This window comes from Podarcis raffonei, chromosome 15, assembly GCF_027172205.1.
Source record: "Podarcis raffonei isolate rPodRaf1 chromosome 15, rPodRaf1.pri, whole genome shotgun sequence".
NCBI lineage: Eukaryota > Metazoa > Chordata > Lepidosauria > Squamata > Lacertidae > Podarcis > Podarcis raffonei.
The window spans coordinates 16,378,536-16,401,067 of record NC_070616.1 but is presented as its reverse complement, the minus strand read 5'-3'; the positions used below and the strand labels follow the sequence as shown (position 1 = coordinate 16,401,067).

Below are 22,532 nucleotides of genomic sequence, written 5' to 3'. Positions count from 1 at the left end.
CCCGCCTCGCTTGACTTTCCTCGCCCGATGGAAATTTTACTCTGGATGTAACTTTCCAGTTCCAACTGTTTCCCTGGATCTGGCGAGGAAGGGGAACAAGAGGTCCAGGCGACTCCTGCGCGGCCAGGCCAGGGCACTCTGCACGCGCTCAGAGGCGTCCTGCGGCCAGGAGAGGCGACGAAGGCGACAGCGGAGGAGGAGACCGGTTCCCGGAGTGGGAAGGGGGGGTGAGGAGTGAGTGGGGCGGGGGCTGGCTCGGTCCCAGGCGGGCGCTGTTGTTTAAAAGGCCGGCCGGCAAGGCGAGCGCGGCGCTGTCTCTGCCTCTGCGTCTCGGGATGCCGTCGCCGCCGCTGCTCCGCTCTCTGCTCCGCTGCAAGACCCTGGTCACGCTGGCCGGCGCCCCGCTCGCTCTCCTGCCGCTGCCGCTTCTCGTGCCCACCCAGGTCAGTCAGTCCGGCCGACCAGCCAGCCAGCCAGCCTGCCTAGTGGGCAGAGCGAGGTCCCTCTCCTGGCCAAGCGAAGGGGCGCCCCCCTTCCGCCAGTTCCTCTTGGGGTGGCACGTCGAGCCTCCCTGGGCAGGAGCAGTCTACCGCCCAGGACCAGCTTTTGGCCTGGCGCTGCCTCCGGCCCGGGCTGGCGCTTCTCTGCTGCTACTGCCGTGGCCAGGCATAAGCGTCGCCTCGGCGGGAGAAGCCAAGCCGTGCCAGGTCCAAACGGAGCCTCTCCAGAGGCCGCGGGGGTGTCCTTTTTGCAATCGCCCTTCCCGTCTCTTTCCTCGGGGGCGTCCTGGGGGTCCCTCAGGGGGCCTCTTCTGCCGACTACCAGCAGCGCCCCTTCCCCACTAGGGCTCCCTTAGCATCCTACCTCCGACAGCGGAGGGAAGACCTGAGCCTCTCCCTCCCAGCGTGTCCAACCCCTCCGCCTCTTTGAGGGTATTGAAGACTCGGGAGGGAGGGGGAAACCTCCTCAAGAGAAGCCCCCGCCGCAAGAACATGCGAGAGAGGGAGGGGAGGGGGACTGGGTGCCTGAAGAGGGAGCTGGCAGTCACCATCACCGCCACCTATAGGAGCAAAAAGGATTCAGACAAACCCAATGGAACCTCCATGTCTAGGCAGCGTATACCTGTAAATGCTAGGCACACCAGAGTTTTTTGGGGGGCTCGGTTTGTGGGCTTCCCGGAGGCACTTGGCAAACAGGACGTTTGTTGTTTAGTCGTTTAGTCGTGTCCGACTCCTCATGACCCCATGGTAGCCCTAAGCAATTTCTGTGCTGAGGGACAAGCACTCTGCATATAAGCAGAGAGACATTCGGTTCATTTCTGGGGACATGTTCCTATCCGAGCGCAGACCCGATTCAAATCTGTTTCTGGCTCTAATGTAAGGTTACCAGATGTCCCCGTTTCCTGGGGACAGTCCCCGGATTTACAAATCAGTCCCCAGACAAAATCCTGTCATTTCTACTGAAGTTTAAAAGTGTCCCTGGATTCATTGAAGAAAAAAATCTGGTAACCTTACTCTAATGCTCAGTAGCAAGCGGGGATGGGGTTGTGGAGAAAGAAAAATATTTTCGGTGTGGTTTTGAAAGGGGAAATCTCAGCACCAGCCCTGAACGGAGCCCTGTCAACTGGAAGGAGGAGCGCCAGTCCCAGCTCCAGATCGGCACCTTGAGAGGGGGCCGCCCACGCTGAGCCCCAGCTCCGCCCGCATTGGTGGTTTTTCAGCAGAGCTCAGATGGCCATCTGTCAGGGATTCTTTAGTTGAGATTCCTGCATTGCAGAGGGTGGGCCAGATGACCCTTGGGATCCCTTCCAACTCTCCAATTCTAAGGAAAGAGTTACACAGATGCATCCGGCACGCGCTTCAAGAGCTGCCCAGGAGGGCGGCAAGCTGTGTGCCCAGAGGGGAGCAGATTCTGCCTGCCTTCCCCACAACGCTCCTTGGGTCCTGTGGGGCGTTGGGCAGCCTGAACCGACCAACAATGTCTGCACAGGCAACTCTCCTAAATCTCGTCCATCCCATTGACAGATGCAGCTTTCGTACTGTGTCGCCAGCAGTTCCCCCAGTGCTTTCACGATTCCAATATTCTATTTATCTGCGCAAGCCGAGAAGGTGTCCCTCCTTTCGTTTCTTCTAGACTGCAGCTGCAGTTAATTTCTAAGCCTGGTTGTATTCTTGAACTTTAAAGAAATGATTTACTCCAAGCGGGTCAGGAGGGCATTGGCTGGTGCTGGGTGGAAGGATGCAAGCTGACCCAGGATGCCGAGGGCACCAGGCGCTTCTTCAGGCAGAGCGAGTGCGTGGGAGGGCACCCTGGACATTTGGACATTTCCCCTTTGCCCATATTAGGTCGTGATGGCAGGCCTGGGAGGCAGGAGAGGGCAGGACCCAGGCACCAAAGGGTTAAAGTGGCCAGAAACATTAGGAAGGACCTCCTGACTGTCTAAGCTGCTCAACACCTACTCCAAGACTGCTTGGGAAGGTAATGGGCTCTCCTTGCTTAGAGGCTTCAGGGATGCTCTGGCAGTGTGGGTTACTACACACACACACACACACACACACACACACACATATGACTCAGCTATACAGCTGCAAATATAACATTTTACATGCATTATACAAATGTGACACTAGATGCGATGGTGAGCTAATGGCAAATTCAATATCTATTTTTAAAATGTTTTTTAAAAAAGCATTTTCACTGTGTGTTTTAAAAATATATATGTCCAGACTGAGCCAGAGAGGTGCTTAGAACATACAAGCTTCCTTGGTCTTCCTATCTGTACTGCACATGTCTGGCTTTTCTGTTTCTTTAAAGGTGTGCTAAAATATTGCTGTCTTGTCATGCTCGCTTCACTCCATGGCGGGACATTTGCAGTCGTTCTGGACCCCTTGACACTCTCCCTCCCAACTTTCAGATAAAAGGAAGCCCTTCTTCATGCAGTGCAGAGTTAAATTATGGAACTCCTGCCCACAGGAGGCAGTGATGGCTACCAGCCTGGATGGCCCTAAAGAGGATTAGAAAAAATTATGGAGGAGAGGGCTATTGATGGCTACTAGCCATGATGGCCATGCTGTGCCTCCACAGTTGGAGGCAGCGATGCTTCTGAATACCGGCTTCTGGAAACTACAGGAGGGGAGAGTGCTCTTGTGTTCGAATTCTGCTTGAGGGCTTCCCATTGGGGCACCTGGCTGGGTCACTGTGAGAACAGGAGGCTGAACAAGATGGGCCCCCCTGGCCTCATTCTGCAGCCAGGCACTTTTGATGTGCTTCTGGGAGGTGCATGGGCATCATCTAAGAATTCCCTTCACTCTTAGCAAACTACAGTTCCCAGGATTCTTTGAGGGAAGCCATGTCTGTTAACGGCAATATAAAATCAGTCTAAATGTGGAGGGTGGCTGAAGCCAAGTTACAGGGAACCAGGCAGAGGGCCTTCTCGGTAGTGGCATCCATCCTGTGGAACGCCCTCCCACCAGATATCAAAGAGGACAACAACTACCAAACGTTTAGAAGACATCTGAAGGCAGCCCTGTTTAGGGATACTTTTAATGTTTAATAGGTTATTGTTATTTTAGTGTTTTGTTGGAAGCCACCCAGAGTGCCTGGGGAAACCCAGCCAGATGGGCGGGGTATAAATAAATTATTATTATTATTATTATTATTATTATTATTATTATTATTATTAGTTATCGGACCAATGTGAAATTTGACACCCACCCACCCACCGCTTCTTCTTTTCTTTTTTAAGAGGCGTCTTGTGGGTGAGCAGGTCTGTTGGTTGCCCTGTGTTCTGGCAAACAGTCATTTTGGGCACAATCAAATGGAGAGGCAATGAGGTGTTTGCCCCAAAGATCCCCTGTTGACAAGACATTAAATGTCTTCCCACAGGAAAATGGACTTGACAAATTCTAGGCCATTTCAGCCTCTCATTAGCAGTTTGATCTGGCCTGTTTACGCAACATTAATCCAGAGAGTCTGGCTTGTGGTTGCCGTAATTGTGGTTTGGTGGAGATTCATTCCAATTACGGACTGTCAGAGGAGTGATTAACTCTCCTGCATTGTGGTAGTTGTAAATTTTTATGCGGGGGACTTTTTGGTTCTAGTGACACCCCTATCCTTGCTCTTGGAGTCACTGAATGAGTGTGGGTCTCTTTCCCCCTCCTTCCCACCAGCCAATCCACTCAACTCCTTTTCTGCCTGTGCAAATTGAATTCAGTGTGCACCTAAAGGCAGCCTCACCTCATTCCAGTTTTCTGAAACAGTTCGCAAACTGAAACACAGAACCCTCTTTCAAAATGTGCACCTCTGAATTTTGCAATGTAGCAGTTCTCCAGCCAAAGAATGTGTGCAAAGATGTATGTGTATATTTTGATATAATAACACTTAATGCTGACAAATTTTAAGTAGGACTTTAAAAAAATGAAATTTGCAAACTGATGTGGCATTCTGGAGAACTGAAGAAGTGGAAAATGAGCTGAAATGGCAGGTTCTCCCACACCTCCTGAATCTGCAAGGAGCCTGCTGTCTTTTGCACTGATTTCTGAATCAGGCCAGAGCCGGCGCTGCCATTGGGCAGAGTGAGGCAGTGGCCTCAGGAGGCAGATTCTAGGAAGCAGGGAGCAGGGAACAGCAACCAAATGTCAGAAGGCAGAATGTTGTGTGTGGCACAGGATCTTCTCCCCTGGATGTCAGCAACGTGGGCTCCCAGAGCACAGGGGATGAGTTAGACTCAGAGAGTGAATTAAGTGAATGAGGGACTGGCTCTGTAGATGAGATGAGAACTGACTGTCAGAATTGAGAAAGGGCAGTTTGACCCCACCCCCTTGCTAAAGAAGACTCTATTAGCTCTCATGGAGAGGAAGAGTTGGAAGGCAGTCAGAGCACTGCTAGGCAATCAGCAGATAAGCAGAGGTCTGAGTCCGGGTCGAGTGAGAGTAAGGAGGAGTGGGGAGGTCAGCCGTCCTCGATCCAGGCATCTGGATAAAATCAGATGGCATCTTCAGGTGGGATGGAGAGAAACTCCTTGCCAGAACCTCTGGAGAGCAGCTGCTGCCAGTCAGTGTGGGCAATGCTGAGCTAGCTGGATCAATGTTCCTACAAACCTCAGGTCTCAGTGTCTTGGGCCTTTTGAAAAAAAGAATCCCACAATGTGTTCAGTACCACAATAGCTCTGGGCAGGCAGTTATTTGGAGAGCAGGGCTGGCAGCGAACCAAGGGAACACACAGACAAAGGTTTACGAAGACCAGTGATTTCATCCGTCAAGCCTCTTCCTGGCAAATCTGGAAAACTGGAATGCATGTCCAGTTCCCAAAATGTGGGGTGCACCAGTTCAACCCATCCCAGTGGAAGCTGAGGAAGCTGAGCCTCTGGTCCAGCCATTCGGGCAAGGAGGGTTCCTGGGCCCTGAGGCATTCCTGCTTGTGTCCTGCATTAGAGGAAGATGGAACAGAGGATGCTTTGAGTCTCTCCTAACCATACAATTCTACAGTTCTGTGAGTCTGTGATCACTGGGCCTGATGGAACTCTCCCTCCCTCCCTCTCTCTTTTCCCTCCTTGCAGGAGGCCAGGTGTGGCTATGTGATCATCCTCATGGCTGTGTACTGGTGCACAGAGGTGATCCCTTTGGCAGTCACAGCCCTCCTGCCTGTCATCCTGTTCCCGATGTTTGGCATCCTGGAGTCCAAAAAGGTAAATCTCAAGGGCAGCAGAGGAGAGGCGCCCTGCAAGGAAAGTTCTAATTCTTCCTCTTCTACTGCCTGGAACCCAGAACCTTTTTTGAGACTGAGCAAAATCCAACAACTGAGCTCAGGAAGTCAGAGGACAACAGGGAGGAAGGGCAGGAGCAGAATTAGACCTATATATACAGCCAGGTTAGCACTTGAATGGGGCAGAAGAACCAAGAGGGAGGCTGCGGACTGGATTGGGCCCTGAAAAATACAAGCTGAGCCACCGTGCAAGCAGGGGCCATCCTGGGAAGGGAAATGTACTCTGTGCATGCCCAGAGGTGACTGCAAGGACTATAGGCATTCCAGACCTCAAAGAAGCCCTGATGCCAGAGTACTGAGGGTGGGTGTTGGGAGAGGGGGGAGGGAGCCCTCCCCAGAGAGGCAGGGAATCGGGGAAGGCAGCCAAGCCAGCCACCATGAAGCTGCACCATCTGTGACAACGGTGGCCAAAAGTGACCAAGAGTTATGCCTCCTTCATTTCCCTGCTCACTTCCCAGGTGTGCATGCAGTACCTGAAAGACACCAACATGCTCTTTGTGGGGGGACTGATCGTGGCCGTCGCTGTGGAACACTGGAACCTGCACAAACGGATTGCCCTGAGGGTGCTGCTGATTGTCGGGGTGAAACCAGCCCTGTAAGTGACTCCTGTCTAACCACCCCAACATCCCAAGGGAAACCAGGTGGGGAGATGGCTGAGCTTCTAATGCAGTGTGTGTGTGTGTGTGTGTGTGTGTCTGGGGGGGGGGTTATACTGGGTCAGAGCCGGAGGCTTACATGTAACACTTGTCACATGCTCAGAGGGCCTCCTTTCACAGCTGCTGCTTGGGCATGCGGACCAGTACATTGTCCCAAGAGGCACACCCTCCCATTTATTATTTATCCGTTTCACAAAATTTATACAACTCTTGATAGCTTTTTTTTTTAAAGAAACATCAAAGTGATTTGCATAAAAGTCAAAGCAATTAAATTAAAATTAAGGAAAAAATAACAGCAATAGTTTCAGGCTTTTGAGAAGTTAAAATAACAATAGACTAAAAACGGATGTAAAAATTGCATTGGCTTTCTAAGCATGGCATAGGCTTGTCATGTGTGCTGCCAGATTTGTAGACCCACCTTTGCGGGTGGGGGGCAGCTTCAGCTGAGCTCTACAGGGGGGCCTATCCAGCACAAAACCCCTGCCGCAGCCAGGTTGCCCTTTCCTGGCTCTGGGGTGAAACCTGCATGATTTTTCCCAACCTATCCACCCAACCTCAGATGTCTGTGTTGTTTTTGGTGAGTGGGTGGGAGTCAAGGTATTTAAAGGTCCTCTGCTTGGTCACCTGGGGCCGATCCTCGGACACCCCAAGCGACCACCTGGCCAGCTTCCCTCTCTCCTCCCCGCCTGCCTCTGTCCTCCTTGCAGGCTGATGTTGGGCTTCATGGGGGTCACAGCCTTCCTTTCCATGTGGATCAGCAACACGGCCACCACCGCCATGATGGTTCCCATAGTCCAGGCGGTCCTGGACCAGATGAACAGCTCTGAGCAGGATCTGGCCGTCATGGAGTCTGCAGCTGCTGGGCAGCACAGCAACCCCAAGGGTGAACTGGAAGGGAAGGTGGCTGCCTTGGGGGTCTCCACAGTGCAGGGTAAGTGGGCGACGGCTGCAAGGAATCGTGGGGCGGTGGGGGCGGGGAGCGATGGTTAAAAAATAAATAAAATTTCTCAACCTCATTGTCAAGGCTTCACGGAATCCTATCCCTCTCACGGTGGGATGCCAAGAAGCGGAAAAACAAGAAGAGTTCTTACCATGTAGTTTATTCAATATTCACAGAGAAAGGCGAAGGAACGCTGTCTCTCTTAGTTAATGGAGTTGCTCCAAGTCAAGTCCCACCCGCTCAGTCCCTCCTATTCTACGTTTTCTATTCCCTGCGCTGGCTGATCTGTGCTTTCTGCCTCTGAGTTTTCTGTTCTATTACTCTCAAGGCATGCCTTGTTCTGGGAGATGGTGGGTCAGGAATGCTTTCAGGAGACACTGAGTCTGTTAGCTGTCTCTTCCCTGGTGCTTCTTCTTCCTGCTGCCCCCCCTCCAATATTTCCCAGCTCCTTCCCTCTGCAGCCTCTGAACTATATGACCTTCTGCAAACCACTGTTCTAAATCTACACTGTCCTCCTCTTTTCAGAAAGGTATAGGAAAAGGGGGGGGACTGTCCCCACCATTCCTCCTCAGTCCAGCCCCTGACACTCATGTGGAATTCTCAGCATTAGATTTTTAAAAATCATTTATTTCACATGTTTATTAACCGTCAGATGGTCTAAGGACATCAGAGGAGTGCAGAAGACTAAACTGAATTGAAATCCAGAACTGACTCCAACTCAAAAGAGCAGACCTCTTGAAAGTATGAAGATCAGAAGATCCTGCTGGATCAGACCAGTGGCCCATCTTGTCCAGCATCCTGTTCTCACAGGGGGGAACCAGATGTCCATTATGAAAAACCTGCAAGCAGGACCTGAGCACAAGAGCACTTCCCCCCTCCCGCCATTTCCAGCAGCTGGTATTCAGAAGCATTGCTGCCTCCAACTGTGGATGCCAGAGCACAGTCACTATGGCTCATAGCAGCCTCCAGACAGCTGCTAATTGCCATTGATAGCCCTCTCCCGCATGCATCTGAAATTAGCATTATTTAGCCATGTCTATCAGTTTCAGTGGGTCTGCTGAGTAGGGCAGACACTGCCTACAGCCCGACAATTCTAAAAAGAGCAAAAGCCATGTCTGCGAGTTCTAAGCATGGTTAAAAGCATTCTCATGAATTCTAAAAACGACAGGCACTTCTGAACTGCCCCCATTTCCCGCTGGAATTCAATCCCATAATAACTGGCAAATTGCAGGTTGTGCAATTCCAACTGATTGGCAGCTCTTGTGCCACAAACCTACGTCCCCTGAAGAAGGAGGTTTGTCCTGCAATAAGAGAAGGTATGGGAAAATGGCCCGGAAAGTTTGCTTTGATGCAACCATCTCCTCCGTAAACAAATTGGAGAGAAGGCTCAACTCGGCAGCCAACATTGTCTAATCTCTCTGCAAAGAAATCAGGATGAGCACTCTATAAAGAGGGCAAGTGGGAGCTACCTGGAGAGGCCAGGGATGGAAGGAGAGGCTACCTGTATGTGAAACAGCTCGCAGTCTTGTAATGCATGGGGGCAGCTACTAGTTTTCATCTGGTTTTTTTATTATTTAAAAAAAGAGTAGACAAATCTGTTAGCCATGACAGCTGAAAGGGCCCTTCGTGTCAATACCAGATACTGCTGGCAGGTAAAAGGCGTAGACTTCCATGTTCACATCCCTCCTCATGACCAGGGATCTAACTCCACATTCTGCACCCATGTCAGGAGATTATTATTTTTTAAAAATGCAATCCTTGGCATTGGAGGAGCTGCTTTAAAGAATACTACTGATATCAGTTTTAATAAATTTTAGAAAGCCAATGCAAGTTTTAATCTGTTTTAAGCCTGTGGTTTTTGAAAGCTTTGAATGGTTATCTTGCTGATAATTTTTATTGTTTTTATCATTTTTGTAAACTGCTTTGAGGCTTAAAAAACAACAACCAACTGCAATCAAGCGGTGTAGTATACGTTTTATGAAATAAATAAATAATAAAATGCATATGCCAGACGTCTTCCGAGAAATACACAGCTCTCCCTCTCCTCATTTTGCCCTCTGGGGTAGATTAGGCTGAGAGGCAGAGACTAGCCCCACAAAGTCACCCCGTGAGCTTTGTGTGGCTGAGTAAGGATTCGAACTCTGTCCTCCCAGGTCCTCCTAGTCCAACACTCCACAAGTGCTGCTCCACATTGCAAGGAGAGGCTTAGCCCTTTCTTCCCCAGCCACAATCTCAATAAGAGAGTCAGGTCCTCCCATGCAGCAATCGGAGATAGGAAAAAGCTTCTCAGAGTGCCAGCAGGGACCCTTACAGTAGCAGACTTTACTGCCTCTGTATCTTGATTTTCATCAGGTTCATGGCTGGGGAAGGGAAGGGTTAAACCTTCCCCTGCAAGTGTAAAAATAATCAGCCCCAAGGATTTTTTTTATTTTTTAATGCCCCTAATGTGAACCACACAATTAACAGTAACTCTCTGTAGTTTTCTCTTCCAGAGGCAGCTGGGCAGCTGGTTAGCTGCTGTCTGGAGGCTGTTAAAAGCCCTAGTGGCTGTGCTCTGCCTCTGCAGTTGGAGACAGCAATGCTTGTGAATGCCAATTGCTGAAAGCCACAGGAAAAGGGAGGGCTTGAATCCCAATAGGGGCAACTGGTTGGCCTTTGTGAGAACAGGTTGCTGGACTAGATGGGCCTCCTTGGGTCTGATGCATAAGAACATGTTCTTATGCTGAACCAGGTGGGTCTCTCCTGAGCCAGTACAGCGCACAGCGCACCACTTGCACCTTGAGGGCTCACTCTGGTCTCTTTCTCCCACCCACCTGGTGTTGCATTGCAATCAAAGGCCAAATCAACTTTGTCTCCTTCCAGTGAGGCTGCATTTTAATGTTGTATTTTAATCTTGTTTTTTAAGTTGTATTTCAATCAATTGTTTTTATATCTGGTGTTAGCCGCCCTGAGCCCGGTCTTGGCTGGTGAGGGCAGGGTATAAATTATTATTATTATTATTATTATTATTATTATTATTATTATTATTATTATTATTATTAGTTGCGGGCAACGGGCACTTGCCAGACAGCTCCAAGAAGTGTGAGAGGGAGACCAAGAAGAGGATCAACAAAGGGATGACCCTCTGTGTCTGCTATGCTGCCAGCATCGGAGGGACAGCAACCCTGACCGGGACGGGGCCAAACCTGGTCCTCAAAGGTCAGATGAACCAGTAAGTTTCTGCCGCACCCACAACATGACACACAGGCTGGACTCTGCTGTGTGGCTCTTTTATTGAAACCAAAACGGTGTGGCGTGGGGTTTTTTTCTTCTTGGGGTCATTGGGCTGAAAGGGGGCCTGTGTTTCGTTCAGCCCTCTTGGTCACTTGTTGTGTTACTCCTAAACAATCCAAGCTGGGGTTCTCCTGGAACAGCCTTCCCCCACCCTGTTCCTGATGACCTCCACATTGCTCTCCTATCGGTCTATTCTTCCTTGGTCAGACACCACCGGGATTTTTGTGTCCAGGTTAAAGGCTGGATCTAGACACATCAAGAAATCATTTTAGGGAAACGCGTTGTAAACTGCACAATGGGAAATTGTGTTGGCAAAAGGCGGGGCTCCGCAGCGCCATCTAGTGACACGGTGTTATAACGTATATAACACTTTTTCTTTGCTGGTGTAGCTGAGTCCTAAGAAGGATATTGGCAAGCTGGAAGGTGTGTAGGGAGGGCAGCCAGAATGATCCAGGGTCTGGAAACTAAACCTTACAAGGAAAGGTTGAGGGAGCTGGAATTGTTTATCCTGGAGAAGAGGAGACTGAGCGGGGATATGAGAGCCGTCTTCAGATATCTGAAGGGCTGCCACTTGGATTCATAGAGTTCTTTGAATCATAGTTGGAAGGGGCCTAAGAGTCTTCTAGTCCAACCCGCTGCAATGCAGGAATATTTCACCCAACGTGGGGCTCGAACCAATGACCCTAGGATCCAGAGTTTCATGTTCTACCATTCAGAGCCACACAGATGGAGCAGGCTTGTTTTCTGCTGCTCCAGAGGGGAGGATCCAAAACAACAAATTCAATTGACAAAAAATGAGATTCCGACTCAAAATTAGCAAGAACTTTCTGAGGATAACAACTGGATCAGGCTCCTTGGAAGCTAGTGGCCTCTCCTTCAATGGAAGTTTTGAAAGAGAGGTTGGATCTGTCAGGCATCCTTTAGTTGTGATTCCTGCCTTGCTGGGCAGGGGGTCAGACTAGATGGCCCTTAGGGGAACCCCTTCAGCTCTACACTTCTACTATTCTGTGATTCTAGGCTTTTCAACCATTTCCTCCTCCTCCTCCCAGGTTGTTCCCTGAGAACGGCGACATCTTGAACTTTGCCTCCTGGTTTGGCTTTGCCTTCCCGAACATGCTCCTGATGCTGACGCTTGCCTGGTTCTGGCTCCAGGTCTCCTTCATGGGGTTCAAGTAAGGACTCTGCACCTTTGGGTGGGCTGGTGGATAAGGTGGCCCTGCTTTGTCCGGGGCTGGGGCACCTGTGGCAGCCCTCAGCCATCCAGATCTTCCTGGACTCCTTGTCCCTGACCTCTGGCCTGGCTGGCTGCTTCTGGGCCTTGCTGGGAATCCAGCAAACAGAAGACCATCAGAAGAGCCCTGCCGGATCAGGCCTATGACCCATCTTGTCCAGCATCCTGTGGCCAACCAGATGCCCCAATGGGAAACTGGCAGAAAGAACCTGAGCACATGAATCCTCTCCCCACTGTTGGTTTCCTGCAACTCGTAAATTCATGGAGGAGAGGGAAATTGAAGGCTATTAGCCATAGTGGCTAAAAGCCTTCAGCTGCTTTTCACCCTAAAGGGGCCTCATTGCGTAAACATAAAAACACACTCCCATCAATGCGCTTTCCCCATTGCGCCTCTCTGAAGGGCCAGTAGTGGTGTAGAGGTTAGAGGGCCAACTAAGGTGGGAGAGACTAGGGTTCAAATCCCCCTCCCCAACTTGGCCATGAAGCTCACTGTGGGCCAGTCACTGTCTCTCAGTTTAACCTACCTTGCAAGGGTGCCGTGAGAGCGGCAGGGAAGAGCCATGTAAGCCGCCTAGAGCTCCTTGGAGAAACAAGCACATTTCCCTGATCGTGGCTGCTCTGCCACGCCACCTGCGGCTTTGCTCTGGCCACGACTTGCGCCAGCCCAGCTTGCCTCTCTCCTGGAGCCTCCAGCACCTCTTGTGTATGCCCTTTCCTGGTGTTTCTGCGTTCAGATCCTTCTCTCCCTTTGGGTATCCTGTTGAGCTCACAGCCAGCCCGCCACAGACAACAAACACAAATGTGCCAAGTTCCCAAGCTGCGCCAGGTGCCCAGTTGTGGGACCCTCTCTTCCCCTCTCTCCCTCCTTGCTGAATCCCCCAGGTTGCGACCCGAAAGGTCAGCCTGCTAGAGTGGTTACCTGGCAGTCTACTTGGCCCCCTGCCTTGACCGCCCTGCTCTTTCTCTCCAGCTTCCGGAAGACCTGGGGCTGTGGGACCCAGAGGACCGAAAAGGAGCAGGCCGCCTTGCGGGTGCTGAAAGAGGAGCACCGGAAACTGGGGCCCATCTCCTTTGCAGAGTTCAATGTGCTGCTGGCCTTTACCCTCCTCATCCTCCTCTGGTTCACCAGGGACCCTGGATTCATCCCCGGTTGGGCCACCACCCTCTTCAACAAGGACAAGGAGTGAGTGGGCTTTGTTCTTCCTCTTGCTAGCCATTTTGCAGACCAGTGATGCTATCTGTGTGGTGTTTTGTATTTGGGGGGGGGGGTTTCCCCGATAGCACCAGGCTTAGGGCACTCAGGATTGCTTGCAGCGAAGAGTCTCCTCCTCCTTGTGCCAGCCTGTTCCAGGTTCGAATCCCTGCTTGGCTGGGAGACTCTGGGAGCAGCCTGGAAGAAATCTTGCTTGTGCAGGAAATTTGGGAGATTAAATGGGAGAATCTGAGCACCTTGGAGGAACCCAAGAAGAGCCCTGTTGGATTAGGCCAATGGTCCATTTAGTCTGGCTTCCTGTCCTCACAGTGGCCAGGGACCCCTGAAAGCCTAGGGATTGAGATAGGCTGCACCTGCACCTGGAGGTTCCATCAGAACCTTTTTCTGTGCCATGCATAATTTCACAAACTGCTATCATGTTGCCTCTTACTCGCTTTATCTCTAAACTAAAAAGTCCCAACTGTTCTTCATAAGGGAGTTGCTCCATCCCCTTGATCCTTTGGGTTGCCCTTTTCCAATTCTGCAATATCCTTTTTGAAAGGACTCCTGGGAGAAACCCAGAGAGGGATGCAGCAAGGAGGGTGTTCATCTCTCTCCTGGGAGCTCATGTTCCCTCCGGGGTGTGTGGGGTGTGTGTGTGTGCTGCTGGCTGGAGGTTTGAGGCATTCAACTGGCTGACCTGTTGCTTTTGGGACAGAGCGAGGGAAATGGGACACTGCCGCCACTAACACCTCCTCCTCATTCTTCATCTTCCCAAATGTGTCCCAGGTATGTGACGGATGCCACTGTGGCCATCTTCGTGGCCTTTCTCCTGTTCATCCTTCCTGCCACCAGGCCCAGGTGTGGCTTCTGCAGTCATAGCAGCTGCGACCTAGAAGAGGCGGAGGAAGGTAAAGGAAGGCGGAGACACCCCCCCCCTCAGGGCCTTCGAGGAGGCTGGTCAAAAGAGGCAGACCAGGAGGGGCGTGCTGGGTTCTGCCAGTATTTCATAGCATTGTAGGGTTGGAAGGGACCCCCAAAGGTCATCCAGTACAACCCCCTGCAATGCAGGACTCCCAGCTGAAGAATCCCTGGCAGGTGGCCATTCAACTTCTGCTTAAAAACCTCCCATGGAGTACAGTCAGCTACCTTCTTCCCCTATTCAACAGCTCCTACCCTATAAAGTTATTCTGATCTCTGTGTGACCCTTGCCATGGCATCCAGCCTGCTGGCAGCCTCCTGCTGGTGCCAACTGCGTGGTAGGTGGGTGGGTGTCCTCACTGGCCCCTGCTTTGCCTCCCCCGTCACACCCAACTTCTCTTGGACTCTCTCCACAGCTATGAAGGAGCCCTTCTTCCCTGCCCCATTGCTGAACTGGAAGGTGGTCCAGCATAAGATGCCATGGAGCATCGTGCTGCTTCTCGGAGGAGGCTTCGCCCTGGCCAATGGAAGCGACGTAAGTCCTTGGTGGTGGCAGGAGGGGGGGGGGGCTGGCTGGTTGTGGGCATCAGAGAGCTCTGCCAAACCTGGACCTTTGCCACCCAACTTTGGAGGCATGCGTTTCACGCGTGGCTCCCTCCACAGTGGCAGCGTCGTTGAATATGTCTCTCTCTGTATAAATAAAGGCTGTGGGGCAGCCAAAGGGTGCCTCTAGCCACACACAGAGTGCACTACCCTTTCCTGTAATGTCGGGAATTGTGGGAGGGAGCAGGGCCTATGAACCTCCAGGCAAGTCTTGCATGTGGCCTCTCTCATTTTTGGAAAATGTATTCCTTTCAAAAGTTTGAGCAGGAAGGGAAATCCTTCTGGGAAATCCTTGCAAACGATTTATTTCTTTATCTCCCTGTCCTCATTTAATCCCCGCAAGAGCCCTGTGAGGTAGGCTAGGCTAAGGGGCAGCTCACCCAGTGAACTCCATGGCTGAGCAGAGGGGATTTGAACCCAGGGCTCTCCCAGGTTCTAGTCCAACGCTCTAACCGCTACAGCTCTTAGGTGGCTGTAGTGAGGCCTCCTCCTGTGTGCTTAAGCCATGGGGAGTGGGGAATTTGAGGGGCCTCTGTCTGAGCTGAGCCTGAGCCCCACCGCAGTAGCCGGTCCCCAGTCTCCCTGGCAACACTAGAAGCATGCCAGGGCTGGCTGTTCTCTAGCTCGAAGGCCACCGTCAATTGCGCCAAGCGAACCACAGCGCTGGTGGGGCAGGCTGTGCCCCATGGCACAGAATGGTGCAGCAGGTTGCAGGCCTGTCCTTCCCCCTGTTCCATCCGGGGCTCTTGGACGCGATTCCCGTGATGTTGCCGTTTTTCTGGCTTTGGGGTGATGGGGGGGAATGTGCCCTCCACGATGCCACTTGGCACCAGAGCCCCCTCCTGCCACTGCCAGCTGCATTCTAGTGTCCCCAGGAGAAGGGAGGACTTGACCTAGTTTCAACTCGCTCGGAAATGACTGCAAACTCTCTCCCTGGTCATATTGAGCACCACTCCAAATGATAGGTTTAAATGCAAAAAAACCTCCACCCCGCCAGCCATTCAGCAGCCCGTCCGGAACAAGCCTCCCTTGTCCTCCCCAGAAGAACTTGGCCTGCGCCAAGCCCTGCCGGGCTCAGACAAAGAGGGTGCTGTGCGCTGCCCAACCTGCCGGCCTCATCCATGCATTGGAAAAGAGGCCTCTTTAGCAGCAGCACCACAGCAGTGTGCAGGACTTGGCCCTGCTAAGCTGGTTCCTGCTCTAATCCTTAGAACTAAGTAACCGGCCAGCCGGAGGCCTGGGCAGGCCAGATCATCCTCTTATATACCTGCTGGGATTGATAAGGCATCTGCCCCTCACCTGAATCTCATAGCTCTCCTGTAGCTGCCTCTGATTAGTTATCATTTAACTCTTGGGGGAAATAATTAGCATCACACATCATGTGCACGGAAGTTGCCGAACCAATTAACCAACTAGAAGGATTTACTGTTAATAGCACCAGTTTTCCTGTAACTTGATATTGCTGGATAGTTTTGATGAACTGCAAAAGCATTTTTAGTTTGCTTTCTGTTGCCACCCTGGAACTTTTATTTGTTAGTGCCAATTTGTTTTGTACGATTCCTTGCAAATGAAGGGGGAATCGGGAACTGGATCCTCATTTCTAATGTGGGGAGGGGCCCCAATTCAGTAAGACGCTCTCTAGCTCAAGAGGAGACCTGCATGGATCCCTCCCCTGGGATGAGGCTCCTCTGTGCATTGCCGGAGCTGTCTGAAGACAGGAAATGCTTTTGAATCCCAGTTGCTGGAAGCCGTGGGAGAGAAGAGTGTTGCTCTTGTGCTCAAATCTTTATTGTGGGCTTCCCTTTAAGGCACCTGTTTCCCCCTTGTGAGGACAGGATGCTGGACTAGATGGGCCACTAGCCTAACTCAGCAGGGCTGAGAGCAGAACCTCCATGCCCAGGGATAGTCTACCTCTGAATGCCAGATCATGTGGAACAACAACTGGAGAGTGCTGATCTGCTTGGGTCCTGCTTCCTGGTTTCCCATAACTGGTATCTGGTTGGGCTGTGGGACCGGGATACTGGGCTAGATGGGCCACTGGCCTGATCCAGCAGCAGCCTTAAGCATTTTGTGGGTTTTGCAAAGTACTACATGGGCCCCAAAGGGTTAAGGACACCATCACCCCCAGGGGTTGGACAAATACAATTGATTGTCAAGAGACCACAGCGGTGGTTGGTCCCCCCCAATATTGTCATGGACTGGCTGGATACAGGGGAGTGGTGGGAGGCACCAGCTGGGAAACCCCTAAGGGAACCCCCAGGGGAAGAAGGCTCAGATGGTGTTGGGATGCCGATGAGTGTCAGAGGGAGAAGAGGGAGCAGACTGGGAGGAGGAGGTGTTGGAAGCAGAAGAGGCAACAGAGTTTAGTGAGCAGGAAGAGGCTGTGGCAGAGAGCAGTCCGGACTCAGAGGCAGAAGAGGAGGCTGGGGAGGAGGAAGGCCAAGAGGCAGAGATGAGGCAGGCTGCTGAAGAAGCCAGGGAGTCTTCCCCTCCTGCTGTGACCAGCTCCTCTCCCCACGGGTCTCCTAGAACACACAGAGACATGAAAAGAGCAGAGCAGAGATTGGTTGTGCACAGGCGCAGTCTAAGACTACCTGGGAAGTCAGGGAGAGGAGGAGACTTAGAAGGTGGTGGGAGGCAGGGGCCTTCAGCTCTCACAACTGCCTTGCTGGAGAGGACCTACTGGGAAGAGCTATTGGGATCTGTTTTGGTTTCTTGACTACAGAGTTCACTTCACTGACACCATGTTTTGCTTTGATCGCTGACCAACGCTTGACTTCAGCACCGGACAATATTCTCTTTCTCTGCTCTTGCCCCACAACTCCAGGCTTCAGGGCTTTCCAAATGGCTGGGTGACCAGATGACCCCTCTGCACAGCGTCCCCCCCTGGGCCATCGCCATCATCCTCTCCCTGGTCATCGCCATCTTCACCGAATGCACCAGCAACGTGGCCACCGCAACCCTCTTCCTGCCAGTCTTCGCCTCCTTGGTAAGGGAGCTTTCCTCCTTACTGATTTTTATTTCTCGTTGACAACCCTCAACCCAGCTTGTAAGGATTAAAACAAGGGATACCAAGGCGGAATGGAGGCTTCCGGACTCCCGCACACTAGTGGCCAGCCAGGGTTCCAACAAGGTTCACATTTAGGCCCAGCTGAATAAATTTCGAGGACTATCACCTAGATTAGGACTGTAACTATCTCAAGTATCCATGCCAAGTATCAGGCGACAGGTCTCTGCCCCACAATCATGCAGTTGTATGTCTGGCAAATTTGTTTAGAAAGCCTGGAAAAGAGGAGATAGGAGAGCCATCTTCAAATACCACCTGGAGGATGGAGACCAGACTTGTTTTCTGCTGCTCCAGAGGGGAGGACCCAATCCAACGGATTCAAATGACCAGAAAGGAGATTCCGACTAAACTCTAGGAATGACTTTCTGATGTGAAGAGCTGTTTGACGGTGGAAAGGACTCTCTCAGGAGTTGGTGGGCTTTCCCTCTTGGGAGGTTTTCAAGCTGAGGTTGGAGGACCACCTGTCAGGGGTGATTTAGTTGTGACTCCTGCATTGCAGGCAGTTTGACGAGATGACACTGGGGTCCTTTCCAGCCCTGTGATTCTCTGATCTCTTTCTCTCCAGTCGCAGTCCATCGAGGTCAACCCCCTCTACATCATGATTCCCTGCACCCTCAGCGCCTCGTTTGCCTTCATGCTACCCGTGGCCACCCCTCCCAATGCCATCGTATTCTCCTACGGACACCTCCGCGTCTCAGACATGGTAAGGGGGCAGCTTTGCTGTTGCTCAGGCCTCCCCCAGCCTCCCCATAGGCTGCTCTCTGTGGGTGCTGCTAAGAAGCCAAACCTCTAGATCAGTGGTTCCCAAAGTGGGAGGTACCACTCCCCTGGGTGAGGGGGGATTCCCTGGAGGGGAAGTTTTCATTTGATTTTGAAGAAATCATGGAATTGTAGAGTTAGAAGGGACCTCCAAAGAAGGGATCTAGTCCAACCCCCTGCGGTCCTCTTGGCTGCCTGCCTGATTGGCTCAGATCTCCCATTTTTCTGTGTGTGTGTGTGTGTGTGTGTGCGTGTGTGTGCAAGCAAAGGAAATATCTAGGGCATTTGTACAACTGATTGCTACTGTTTTGAATTTATTATCTTCCTTAGTGGGTCACACAAACCATTATTCTGAATAATGGTTTCTGTAGGGTAGGGGGGCACTGGGGAGGTGTTTATGGAACCAAGTGGGTGATGTGTGTCCCCCAAAAAAGTTTAGGAAACCACTTCTCTATATGTTTTGGACTACAACTCCCATCAGCCCTTGCAGCCAGCACACTATATTAGAATAGATAATACTCGCCCACTGGGGTTGATGGGAACTGTAGCCCAAAACATCTGGGTTGGGGAACGCTGCTTTAAGGGGATGCTAATGTCTCCTGTCGATTGTGACGAATCTTAAAACAGCTGCTGTAGGGCTTAGCTTAAGGCTGAGCAGGCAAGAAGGCCTTGGCTGGCTTGCGGCCGGCATGGAGGAATCCCAGTGGGCCTGACCAAGATGACACAACTCAGTGCACTGACTGATATTAATCGGCAGATGTTTCCCAAACTTGGCCCTCCAGCTGTTTTGGGACTACAATACCCATCACCCTGACCACTGGTCCTGCTAGCTAGGTATGATGGGGATTTGTAGTCCAACAACAGCTGGAGACCCAAGTTTGGGACACTCTGCTCTAAAGGGTATGAACCATGATGGTTTTGCTCAAAGCTTCTGAATACCAGTTGCCGGAAACTGCAGGAGGGAAGACAGCTCTTGTCCTCAGGTCCTACTTGTGGACTTCCTATGGGCATCTGGTTGACCACTGTGAGAACAAGATGCTGGCCTAGGTGGGCCACTGGCCTGATCCAGAAGGCTCTTTCCAAACCATCCAATCTGGTGGCCATCGCTGCCTCTTGAGGGAACGAGTTCAATGAAGCAGCGATGGCCACCATATTGGACGGTTTGGTAAAAGGATTGGGCAGGTTCATGTAAGTGGAGAGGGCTCTTGATGGTTACCAACCATGATGGCTACGTTCTGCCTCCACGGTCAGAGGCGTCAATGCTTCTGGAACCAGAAGGGCCATTGGCCTCACCCAGCGGGCTCATCTTATGCTCTTAGGGGCCTCTTTCCTAACTGTTCACCGAGTTCTTCAAAACATCCGGGCCACGTGAAGGGGGGAGAGCACACAGTTTGCACACTGTGTTCCTGGACAAGGAGATCTCTCTGGGCAAGGGGTGGTTCCCTCCTGACCAGGACAGGTCATGCTCTGATGGCAGCGTCTCCTCCTTGCCTCCCTCCCACAAAAGTCTTCTACTGCCTGAACTTGACCCATGAGACACCTGCCTCCTCCTTCTCTCCTCTTCCTCCCAGGCCAAGACGGGCATCGTAATGAACGTCATCGGTGTCTTCTGCATCACCCTGGCCATAAACAGCTGGGGCCGCGCCATGTTCCACTTGGACACCTTCCCTTCGTGGGCCAATGCCACCGGGAAGTGAGGGCCGGGTCAGCCAAAGAGGACCTTGGCACGTGGGCTTCCTTGCCTCCTCAGCCGCCTGGGCCCTGGAACTTTCCCTCCAGCGCTGGCCCTTTGGAGTCCATGGGTGTGTTTTGGGTTGAGGCTAGAGACTGTTTGAAACCTGCCTCAACTGCTGCCTCTGCTGCTTCCTGAAGGGACCCTGAGGAGGACGAGGGACCCCCGCAGGAGGGGCGTCTTCTCCTGGGACCAGCCGTCCGAATGGAATACGGGTCATTTATTTTTAAGAGAAGAAAAGGACCGTAAAATAGGACAAGGAAGAAGTTGCTGCTGCTGCTGCTACTTTTCATAGAATCATAGAATTGTGGAGTCGGAAGGGATCCCCAAAGGTCATTTAGCCCAACCCCCTTCAACGCAGGAGTTGCAAGTAAAACATTCTCCTTTGACTGAGGGAGTGGGGAGGTCAGAGGCCTGGCAAGACTCACAGCCGCTGAGGGAGAGCCTAGGGACTCCCACAGGCCATGGGAACCAGGATCTGCCTCCTTCCTCCCTCCCTTCCTCCTGCCTGCCTGGGGCCTGCAGGTTAACCATTGAACAAAGAAAGAGACATGGAACAAGTACTTGACCCAGAGTCCAGCTGGGCAGGAGGCCCCACTCAGGTGGACACAAAGCACATAGGAAGCTGCCTTACACAGAGCCAAACCATTGGCCCATCTAGCTCAGTATTGTCGACACTGGTTGGCAGCAGCGGCTCACCAGGGTTCTAGGCAAGGATCTCTCTCATCCTTACTTGGAGAGGCTGCAGGAGTTTGAAGCTAGAACCTTCTGCATGCAAGGCCGATGCTGTGCCAAAGGCCCAGAGCTTGCCCAGATGGGACCTTGAAACATAGGAGACAACTCCTAGGGGCTGAGGTCTCTTCGCCCTCCCCCAATAAAATATCTAAGGGGGCCGGGACCCCCAAAGTTGATGGGCATTGCTATTCAAATGGTGTGTGTTCACCATGCCATGTGATCGATTACGCAGGGCAGGGCTTACCTCCTCCCCACCCATATTTTATTCAAGTTGGCCCTCTTGCCTTAGAATGCCTTGCGGAAATGACCCCTTTGCAGGCTCTAAGCCAGGAAGGTGGAGTGGCCACTGGGCTGGACGTGGGCAGGGAAGAGGGGTGGGGTGGGAGGAAAGGCAGAACAGCCAGATTCTAATACAGGTAGCCCTAATATATTTAATGTTGTTATTTAATTGCCTTAAAATATTAATAAAGCACCACTTGTGTTTTGTAAATTTTAAATAAACTGCTTGTTAATTCACCCCGATGCCTTGGAATGCAAGAGAGCCTGTGGTGCATACAGTAGTTAGGGGGTCGGACTAAGACCTAGGAGAGAGCAGGGTTCAAATCCCCCATTCAGCTGACCTTGGGCCAACCTCTGCCTCTCAGCCCAACCTTCCTTGCAGGGTTGTTGTGAGGATAAAACAGGGCGGGGAAAATCTGTGTTGCCACCTTGAGCTCAAATAAACAAACACTCATAAATCAGAAATGACCTCTGTGCTCCTCCAGATACCGTTGTCTGGCTCCCAACTCCCATCAGCCTCAGCAGCCAGCAGTCAGGGCAGGGGATGAGGGGTGTGTGTGTGTGTGTGTGTGTGTTGCCCTGCAAACAACATCTGAAGAGGTCACAAATGGGTTCCCCCTCAGGCCTGGTGATGCTATACTGTAGTAGGAGGAGAAGAAGAAGAGTTTGGATTTGATATCCCGCTTTATCACTACCCAAAGGAGTCTCAAAGCGGCTAACATTCTCCTTTCCCTTCCTCCCCCCCAACAAACACTCTGTGAGGTGAGTGGGGCTGAGAGACTTCAGAGAAGTGTGACTGGCCCAAGGTCACCCAGCAGCTGCATATGGAGGAGCGGAGACGCGAACCCCGTTCACCAGATTACAAGTCCACCACTCTTAACCACTATACCACACTGGCTCCTACTACTACACTAAGCACCAAGTGACTGAATCTTGCTCTAGAGAGTTTGCAGTCTCAATGGGGATGATCAGGAGGAGAGGGACTGGGGCCATTGAGGACCGAGGGCAAAGGGCATCTGGCAGGGAGTCTGCAGGGGCCTATGTGACATTGTCATGGATCCATATCTTCCTTCCTTACATCTCCTTACTCCCTGTGAAAATGAGGGGTGGGACTTTTGCTTGAGCCTGCAGGGCGGGGGTTTTCTGACATGACTCTTGTATGGTGTCTAGTGTTTGAGATGCTTGATAAAGACTAAATATTATTTGTATTGTTATTGTTCATGGTGTTACCTCTCCGGGGTGGGGGTGCTTATCTGTCTGCTTCTTGTTGGAACTGCAGAATTTATTTTATTTACTATTGGGGATTTGAACCCTTGTCTCCCAGGTCCTAGTCGGACACTCTAACCACTACACCACACTGGCTCTCAGAAGATGGCCATCC

General features: G+C 51.7%; 1 protein-coding gene across 1 annotated transcript; it reads left to right on the top strand.

The window, feature by feature from the left end:
- The first annotated feature begins 295 nt into the window (after positions 1–295).
- Positions 296–22,239, top strand: SLC13A5 (solute carrier family 13 member 5). The gene is made up of 12 exons (XM_053367167.1): positions 296–443; positions 5,558–5,686; positions 6,222–6,358; positions 7,127–7,350; positions 10,402–10,570; positions 11,682–11,804; positions 12,834–13,046; positions 13,845–13,966; positions 14,393–14,511; positions 17,407–17,568; positions 18,212–18,349; positions 19,977–22,239. The coding sequence occupies exons 1-12, from the start codon at positions 336–338 to the stop codon at positions 20,100–20,102; spliced, it is 1,770 nt and encodes a 589-aa protein (XP_053223142.1). The 5' UTR covers positions 296–335; the 3' UTR covers positions 20,103–22,239.
- Positions 22,240–22,532: the final 293 nt, after the last annotated feature.